At 45.4% G+C, this 9710-nt stretch overlaps 1 protein-coding gene and 1 pseudogene across 2 annotated transcripts in view; both read right to left on the bottom strand.

Annotated features, from left to right (window-relative positions):
• Ube2d2 (ubiquitin conjugating enzyme E2 D2) overlaps positions 1 to 7148 on the bottom strand; it is a 34792-nt gene extending 27644 nt beyond the window's left edge. The window contains exon 1 of one of the 2 annotated variants that reach the window (XM_021150492.1): positions 6504 to 7148. In XM_021150492.1, coding sequence (XP_021006151.1) covers positions 6504 to 6527 — 24 coding nt within the window. In that variant the 5' untranslated portion in view covers positions 6528 to 7148. Of the gene's footprint in view, positions 1 to 5629; positions 5840 to 6503 lie in introns of those variants that run through there. The other variant, XM_021150493.2, reaches the window with a different exon arrangement.
• A 675-nt stretch (positions 7149 to 7823) lies between these two features.
• Positions 7824 to 8166, bottom strand: LOC110284467 (annotated as a pseudogene).
• Between the last annotated feature and the right edge of the window lie 1544 nt (positions 8167 to 9710).

The following is a 9710-nucleotide window of genomic DNA, read 5'->3' as shown; positions in this document are numbered from 1 at the left end:
TTTTTTTTTTTTTTTTTTAAATGTTGTGTGTTTTGTCTGTGTACCATGTATGTGCCTGAGACTGGATTTATAATATAAGCTACTGGGAATCAAACCCTGGTTTTCTGGAAGAGTAGTCAGTACTTTTAACCTTTATTTCCTTACCACGCCGCCCTTAATTTGTTTCTTCATTTTAACTAAAATTACTGAATCCTTACCTCTAATAATATTAATGTAACACATCACATAGCACACTTCTAGAATACTATTTTTATTTTCTGATGCAAGAGATTAAGCAGAGTGGCAAATAGTACCTTGAATTTTTTCTATTATTCTTCTATAGCCAAGTCATATTAGAAATGGACATAATGAGCCGGGCATGGTGGTGCACGCCTTTAATCCCAGCACTTGGGGGGCAGAGGCAGGCGAATTTCTGAGTTAGAGGCCAGCCTGGTCTACAGAGTGAGTTCTAGGACAGCCAGGGCTATACAGAGAAAAAACCCTGTCTCGAAAAACCAAAAGAAAAAGAAAAAAAAAGAAGAAATAGACTAGACATCTTTAATCCCAGTAGAGGCAAGCAGATTTCTGTTAAGTTCCAAGCCAGGCAAAGATATACAGTAAGACCCCACCAAGAAAGAATATATACCAAGACCCAATCTACACACACCACACACAATTATCTGTAAATAACTAGATCCACAGATCTTGGCAATGACAACATTTAAAGAGAAATAGGTAGCAAATGGCCTATTTTCCTAGCTTCCTTGTTCTCCTTGCTCACTTTAGTTACCTGTCTGATCTTGAGTTCAAAACTTTTATTTAACTGAGAACTTTGCTTTGGCAACTTAGAACTTTGCCTTAGATATAGATATACAGTGATATTACTTTGCTTCAAAACTATGCACACAAACCTTAAACTATAAATAGCAAGACATAACTAAAATATCCAAGGCATTATCAGGGTTTAAAAAGCATCCCAGTGCCGGGCGGTGGTGGCGCACACCTTTAATCCCAGCACTCGGAAGGCAGAAGCAGGCGGATTTCCGAGTTTGAGGCCAGCTTGGTCTACAAAATGAGTTCCAGGACAGCCAGGTCTACACAGAGAAACCCTGTCTCAAAAAAAAAAAAAAAAAAAAAAAAAAAAAAAAAAAAAAAAAAAAAAAAAGTATCCTAGCTTGCATATTTGTTTACTAAGAATCTTATGTATCCTAGGCTAGTCTCTATGTAATTGATCTTCTCAGTCCTGGGATTTTAGAGGAAACATACAAGAGGCTAGGGATCAAATCAGGACTTTGCATGCTGTCAAGCACTCTACCCACTGAGCTTCACACCCAGCTCTTATCATCTTTTGCCAATCTTGAACTCCTCAAGGAATCAAGAAATTTAGCTTGTAAACCAGGCAGGCAGTGGTGGCGCATGCCTTTAATCCCAGCACCTGAGAGGCAGAGGCAGTTGGATTTCTGAGTTCGAGGCCAGCTTGTTCTGCAGAGTGAGTTCCAGGACAGCCAGGGCTATACAGAGAAAATTTCAGCTTGTTACCCTTCTCAAAAACAGAGAAATTAGCCTATATTTCAACGAGGACCCTGCATTGTTATAACTAAAGATAAAAGGAAAAACAGGAAGCAAAAAAGGTCTTTGATCAGTCAAAACACCCCATACAGTTCACAGAACACATGAAACCCTCTTCACTCAGAGCCTACTGGATCTTATTTTAGACACAATTTTAATAAGCTCCGTGATCTGGTTTCTTAGCCCACAACAGATGAGATGCAGCCAACTAGAAAAGGGCTGGGGTGGCACTAGAAGAGGAAAACACTCAAAGCATCAAAACCCAAGCTAAAGACCTATAAAGTCAGCAGAAAACCTCAAACAAAGCAGACCAAGGTCATTTGGTGTAGGTAGACACAGAGACACACAGACACAAGTCACACAGCATTAAAATCCCTGCCAGAACTATACTGTTTATAATGTGTCTCTTTCACAACTTTTGCCCAAAGTGCAGCTCATGAATCTCTTAAGATATACATTAAAATAATGCCCATTAAAAGATTCTTCCATGGTTTGAAATCTATAGCTCAGTAGTAGGATTTCTGTTGAGAATGTACAAGGCTTGGTTCAATGTTCAGCAATAAAAATAAAAAATTCTATAAATATGGCCAAGATAGACTACACATGTGTGAAATTCAAATTATAAAAAAGATTTTTCACTGGGTGCTTGGTGGTACACGCCTTTAATCCCAGCACTCAGGAGGCAGAGGCGAGCAAATTTCTGTGAGTTTGTGACTAACCTAGTCTACAGAGCTAGTTCTAGGTTAGCCAAGGCTATATAGAGATCCTGTCTCAAAAAATAAAATACTAAGTGTGGGGCAAGTGGCCAGGGCAGTCTCTCAGAACCTTTCTGTCAGGATGGGTTTGGGGAGAGCAGCTGTGCTCCAGCATCCCAGCAGCAAGTCAGACATGCAGCCCAATATGCAAGCATTTTCTAAAAGTGTCAAATTCAGACACAAATCTATATATAATCAGAGAGTTAGGGTTTTTTTTTAAAGATTCTATTTATTTATTTATTTATAATATGTAAGTATACTGCAGCTGTCTTCATACACACCAGAAGAGGGCATCATATCTCATTACAGATGGTTTTGAGCCACCATGTGGTTGCTGGGATTTGAACTCAGGACCTTTGGAAGAGCAGTCAGTGCTCTTAACCTTTGAGCCTCTCCAGCCCCCAAAGAAGCTAAGATTATGCTTCCTGTCAAATGTGGTAAATTATTTTAAGAATTCTCATGACATCTGAAGTTGAAGGGGTATTGCAGTAATTTTTTTCTTTTCAGAGACTTGACAATAGGAAAGGCTCAAGACCAAGACTGGCTGATAATACAGACCAACCAAGTCTAGGGATTCAATACAGATACTCTGGATTGAGGATAGGACAGGAATGGTCTTATCTATATCCATTAAGCCTATTATTTAATGTAAACTATATGCCACACAGAAAGTCTGAAAAACCTGACTTCTGCTTTTATTTTCACTATAATTTTGACAAAAATAAAATGGGGCTTTTCTAGTCTCTGGCAGTCTAAGACAAGTGAAGCCATACTTCAAGAAAGGTTCTAGGACCAGGCCGTGGTGACACATGCCTTCCATCCCAACACCTGGAGGCAGAGGCAGGTGGATCTCTGTGAGTTCGAGGTCAGTTTTGTCTACAGATCAAGTTCTAGGATAGCCAGGGCTACACAGAAAAAATCTTTATCTTTTTAAAAACAAACAAAACAAAAACGTTTAGGTTATTAAATGGGGATGGAGGGAGATATATATAATCAAGCTACTGTGCTAAGAACACAATTTAGCCAAATGGTGGCACCATGAGGCAGTATGAGTTCAGGGGTCAGCCTTGTCTACAGAGTAAATTCCAGGACTTCCAGAACAAAGAGACACCAGCTCTTGAAAAACAATAACAAAAGAATGCAGTTTCTTTCAGATGGCCAAGTTCTTGCCTAACATGTAAGAACTCTGGGTTTGATTCCCAGAGCCACTTAACACCTGACAGGTTGGCACATGCTTATAACCCTAGTATTCAGGAGGTAGGGGCTGACGGAGCACAAACCAAGGTCATGGGCCCATACTTCAGGTCAGCCTGGCACACACAGAACCCTGTATCAGGAAAACAGTTTGAGGGCTAGAGAGGCAGCTGAGCTGTTAAGAGCATTTGTTGCTCTTGCTGATGACCCAGGTTGGATTCCCAGCTCCCATATTGCGGCTCACAACCATCTGTAACAGCAGTTGCAGATGTTCAAACAGGCATGTACGATGAGCACACACATGAATGTGTAAAGGCAAAACATTCATAAAGTGAAATGCACAAATCTAAGAAAATCTAATTAAAAACTTGGATCACATAGATAGATGGCTCAGTTGGTAAAGGCAAACCTGACAATCCAAGTTTAATTCCTAGGACCCATGAAAAGGTGAAAAGAAGAGACTTTACAAAGTTATCTTCACACTCCCATGAGGGCTGTGGTTGAAACACACACAAACACACACACAATTTTAAGGTCAAATGAACATTTCTAAACATGATTTTTAAAAAATATTTGTTAAGAACTGAGAATGTAGTAGAGTGTTTGCCTTAGCATGCGGAAGATCTTGGATTCAGTCTCTAGTACTAAACAAAAAGGTTTAGTGAAGTCAGATGTGATGGTACATGCCTGAATCCCAGCACTCAGGATCAACACCAGCAGTGACAGCCTAACTCAAAAACAGCAATAGGAACAAGCTGTGGTGGCACACACATTTACTCCTGGCACTGGGAAGGCAAAGGGGCAGGCAGATCTGAGAGTTCAAGACCAGCACACCGGCAGAGCTGTTACACAGAGAAAACAAAACCCACAACAACAGGAACTATATTATATTGGGCGGGCAAATGTTATTCTAAGATTTAAATGTATGTTTTGAGTCAGTGTCATCTCCCTCTCTGAAGAAGTCTGTACAGCACAGATATTAACAGAAACACTAAAAGCTATTAACTTGATGGTTTAATCTCAGCCCTCCAAAGGCAGAGGCAAGTGGGTCATGGAGTTGAGGCCAGCCTGGTCTACACCATAGTTAAAAGTTCCAAGCCAGCCAGAGCTAGTAAGACTCCACCTAAAAAAAAAAAAAAAAAGAAAGAAAGAAAGAAAAAAGAATCGCTACAAAATTTCACAAACCAAACTCCCCTTTCCCAGGTTTGGGGGGCAATCTTTACAGGTCTAACTCAACACCATTTCAAATTAATAATGTCCCATTAGACTCCATAAAGACTACTAAAGTCTTAGAAATACATATACATATTACTTAGATGTTTCTTACTTTGTTCTTATCCCTTACACAGTTTTTCTTTTGATCAAACTTCTTTGTACAAAGACCCTGCTTCATTTTAGTACAAGATTTACTACCTGGGCTGGACAGATGGGCTCAGTGGTTAAGAGCACTGACTGCTCTTCCAAAGGTCCTGAGTTCAGTTCCCAGTAACCACATGGTGGCTCACAGCCATCTGTAATGAGATCTGATGCCCCTTCTGGTGTGTCTGAAGACTTCAACAGTGTATTTACATATAATAAATAAATCTTAAAAAAAAAAATATATGAAGCCGGGCATGGTGGCGCACGCCTTTAATCCCAGCACTCGGGAGGCAGAGGCAGGCGGATTTCTGAGTTCGAGGCCAGCCTGGTCTACAAAGTGAGTGCCAGGACAGCCAGGGCTACACAGAGAAACCCTGTCTCGAAAAACCAAAAAACAAAACAAAACAAAAAAAATATATATATGAATAAAGAATAAATGAGGTCCAATTGATTGCTGAACTGTGCTCCAACCTCCATGTTTTTGGAATCCTACCCTATCGGTCCTTACGGGTTATCTCAGGTCCAGCCACTTACTAATCCAAGTTAATATCGCTCAGCTGAGGAGCCAAATAAAACAGCAAACAAAACTCACCGGTGGGAAACTTCCTATGTCTAAGAGGGAAGAAAAGTAATCGTAAGTGATACTAAGAAGTTAATATTTGGGGAGCTCGGGGCTAAATTTTAATCAAAGCCAATGTTCTCCATAGTATTAAATCTATCATTAAATAAGTAGATAATCTTTCATTTAAAAGAATTAAGAAGTTATTTCTAACCAAAAATGGAGTTAAATCCCTTCTAAATCGGATGTCTCCGCAAACATAGCATATAATTTCAGGGTTAAAATCATTTTGGAAGAAGTCTGTGAAAGGAATTTCTCCGGCGGTTTTCAACGTTCGGTTTTCTTAACTGAATGGCTTCTACTCTCTACCAGTTGTTCCACTAGATCCAATCCTGCAAAACTGAAGGGTTAGTTTCTGAAGACATACACCAACCCCAAGAAATAAAACGCTTCTCCACTTAATCCCCTCCTCCCTCCGGAGTGGCATTTTCTTACCTGACTTCCAAGTCTACTTTCTAGACCAGTTAAGGTGGCCTTTCGGGAGCAGCTAGCTGCTCCATAGTTAAGTGAACTCAAGAAAAACAGTCGTGGAGCGAGCAAATGGACCCTCTGGTCGGCCTAACTATGTCCTCGATCTCAGGCAGCTCGGTGAAGGGCGCCAGAGTAGGGGGACAGACTGTGCGAGCAGCCTCTCGACCTCAGATCACAGGGCCACTCAACTACCAGCCGCCCCACCCCTACCCCCACCCACCCACCCNCCCCTGCGCCGCCCCAAGTCCCTTTCTCGGCCGGACAATAGCCCTAGAGAGCATCAAGTCTCAGGCTGGAGGGAGGCCTGGAAGGGCGTCGGGAATTAAAGCCTGCGAGGACAAGAGCAACTTTGGCCTAAGCAAGGGCCCCGCGCACGGGCCTTCCTGGGCGCCATCTCTGGGAGTGGGGTGTGAAGGCCGCCCCCCTGGGGCCGGCGCCGGCAGAAGGAACCAGACGCCGCGAGCCCAGCGGAGGCGACCGCGGGAAGTGCAGGCCGCAGCCTATTCAGCGGGCCCGCCCAGCGGCCCATGCCCACCGCAAACCCCCTGGCCGCTTACCTTGTGGATTCTCTTCAGAGCCATGGTGGGAAACGGTGGCGACGGCTCCCGGGGCGGGGACGGGGACGGGGGAGGGACGGGGAAGGGGCGAGGGGGCCTGAGACCGCCCGAGCGGTCGCGAGTCGCCCGGAGAAGACCGGGAGCTCCCGGGAGCGCGGATCAGACGAGCTGAGGGCCGAGGCCCCACTCAGCTTCTGGGCCTGCCGCAGCAGTCACCGCATCACCCGGCGGCGGCCCCTTTATGCGCTGCTGCCACAGCCGCCGCCGCCGTAGCTGCCTCTTCCTCGTACGCCCAGCGCCGCCTCCTCGGCCGCCGTGGATCCCTCCGCCTGGGAGGAAGAGCCCCCAAGCTCCGGGCTCGCCCAGCGCCTTACGGTGGCGGAGCCGGGGGGAAGCCTGCTCTCCTGCCTGGTGCAGGTGGACTAAGGGACGCGCGGGCGGGCGGCGCCGCCGGGGTGGGGCCGCCGGAGCGCGGGGTGGGCCCAGGCCGAGGGGCAGGTCGGGAGGCGCCGGGATTGGCGGGCTAGGGAGGGAGGGCCGGGCCGCGCCGGCGGCGGAGGGATACGGGCCGCCCCTGCGAGCATCCTACGCGCCGGCGCAGGCGCCGGCGCAAGCACAGCCGCAGAGGGGATGACGTCGCGAGGCAGTGGGAGGAAATCTCGCGAGGGTTCAGGCGCGGGTTCTAGATGCTCACTACCCCCCGCCAAGGCCTGAGAGCGGCCTCTGGTACCTTGCGTGCCTGCATCTTCGAAGATCAATAGATGTTTAAAGGCACGGGTTTTCTATTTCGTGTAATCGCCATTAGACTCGGAAGTAACTAATCCGGCCGTCACTTTCCATGAAAAAGAAAGGGACTTTTCCAAGGTCACACAGCTCTTCAGCCTCACCACCACCACCCCAGAAAAAGAGGGTCCCAGAGCTTGCTTGCACTGGGAGCCCTGAGACTGCTGGTCCCAACCAAGACCTCAACTGGACAGGACTCGAGGGTTCCATCCGCAGCCACTGGCTTGTTAGCATCAGGGAATGTGCCGTGTTGAATGAGAAAATATGGGAAGGATTTTTGGCAAGGTTTCATTGCAAGTGGCAAGGTTGATCACCTCTCCTTACAGAGAAGGGTGGACCCCAGAGACAAAACAGTCACAGAGAATCTGTACGTTAGAGGGCCTGTATGAGGAGGAGCAATCTGTAGGTGCAGGTCTTTCTGAAATATGATGAAAGAAAACACAAAAATGCCTTCAGGTCAGATTTTTAATTTTGTTCTTTTTTTTTTTTGATTCAATAAAGTTTTATTTTCCCAAATGCACAGCTGATTGAACCTGTTCATGCGTCTCCACCCATTGTGTTTCTGGGGTAAATGACTTGGGCTCTGTGCTTTGAAACCAGCTTGATAAGTCCTTTACTAAGGAGCTCCTGAAGGGCTGCCCTGACCAAGGAACCGGAAATCTTCAGTCTCTCATGGGGTAATAAGCTTATAGTTGGGAACTTCCTTACAGAGTTTGTCGTATGTCGCTTTGTCAAACAGGGCAAGATTGTTCAACTTGTCCCGAACTTTGCCTTTGGACCACTTCTTCTTGGCCTTGACGCCAGATTTATTTACTGGGTCTTTGTCCTTTTTGGCCGACTTTCCGGCATCTTTCTTCTTCTTGTTGTCTTTGGGCAGCATGGCGAAGTCGTGTGGACCACTGCAGCTTCACTAAGATGTCGGAAAAAAAGTTTAATTTTGTTCTTAATGGAACATTCTTGTATTTAAAAGGCAATGTAGGAGCTGTCGATGGCTGGCTCGCTCTGTGGGGGATGGTACTTGTTGCCATGCCTGATGACCTGAGTTGGATCCCTGAGTACGACTTGAGGAAAGGAGAGAACCTATTCCAAGTTGACCAGTGACCTCCACACTAAAGTATACACAAGGGCACGTACTTACCCACACAAATGTAAGTTCAAAAAAAAAAAAAGAAAATAACATGTATTTTACTGATCCCACTTGGGAAACATTTAAAGAGCTGTTTCTAGGTGCTGGAGAGATTGTTCAGTGGTTCACAGCACACATTGCTCTTCTAGAGGACAAGAGGTTGTTTCCTAACATTCACCTCAGAATCACAGTTCCCTGGTTCTCCAGCTCTAGGGGATCCAACACCTTTGGCTTCTGTATTCATGTACACACACCCTTTACCCAGAGAGATGTTAAAATAAAAAATAGTTGTTTTCAAAGGCTGGATACAAAAAAAGGGGGGGCAGGCGTGTACTGGCTAGTTTTGTGTCAACTTGACACAGCTGGAGTTATCACAGAGAAAGGAGCTTCAGTTGAGGAAATGCCTCCATGAGATACAACTGTAAGGCATTTTCTCAATTAGTGATCAAGGGGGAAAGGCCCCTTGTGGATGGGACCATCTCTGGGCTGGTAGTCTTGGGTTCTATAAGAGNGGCCCCTTGTGGATGGGACCATCTCTGGGCTGGTAGTCTTGGGTTCTATAAGAGAGCAGGCTGAGCAAGCTAGGAGAAGCAAGCCAGTAAAGAACATCCCTCCATGGCCTCTGCTCAGCTCCTGCTTCCTGACCTGCTTGAGTTCCAGTCCTGACTTCCTTTGATGATGAACAGCCAGTATGAAAGTGTAAGCCAAATAAACCCTTTCCTCCCCAACTTGCTTCTTGGTCGTGATGTTTGTGCGGGAATAGAAACCCTGACTAAGACAGGGGGTTATGCTATTTCCAGCTTTATTATTAAAAATAAGGGTATGTGAGTAGGAGACATTTAATGGACATTTAATTCACTTTAGATGAGGAACTGACTACAGACCAAAGTAAGGATACTAATAAAGTACTTGGTGAACCAATGCATTTCCTTGGGGCTACTTATAAGGGTACGGGTGAGGGGTCACTCACAGGATCCGAGGTGACTGAGAGGCAGCTGCATTTATGAAAGCCCACCACAGAGGTGGCAGCTCTGGAGCTCACTGTATGACTTGCAGGCAGCTTTACAAGTGAGAATCTCTCTAAGGAAGTTCATGGGTCTTTGCTTCTTATACATATCTTGACTGGTGTCCCTCTTCCAAGCAGCTCAGCTGCTCTGTTTCCTCTAAATCCTTATGTAACCTTGAAGGGGGGGGGGGCAGCCATGTGTATCTGGTCAATTTCAGGGACTTCCTAAGACCCTTGGGTTGTCTACTCTCCAAGGTGGTTTTTGTTTGTTTGTCTGTTTGTTTTTTGTTGT

The sequence above is a fragment of the Mus caroli genome, chromosome 18 (assembly GCF_900094665.2).
Source record: "Mus caroli chromosome 18, CAROLI_EIJ_v1.1, whole genome shotgun sequence".
In the NCBI taxonomy this organism is placed as follows: domain Eukaryota; kingdom Metazoa; phylum Chordata; class Mammalia; order Rodentia; family Muridae; genus Mus; species Mus caroli.
The sequence above is the reverse complement of the archived record's forward strand: the minus strand, read 5'-3'. Positions and strand labels throughout refer to the sequence as shown.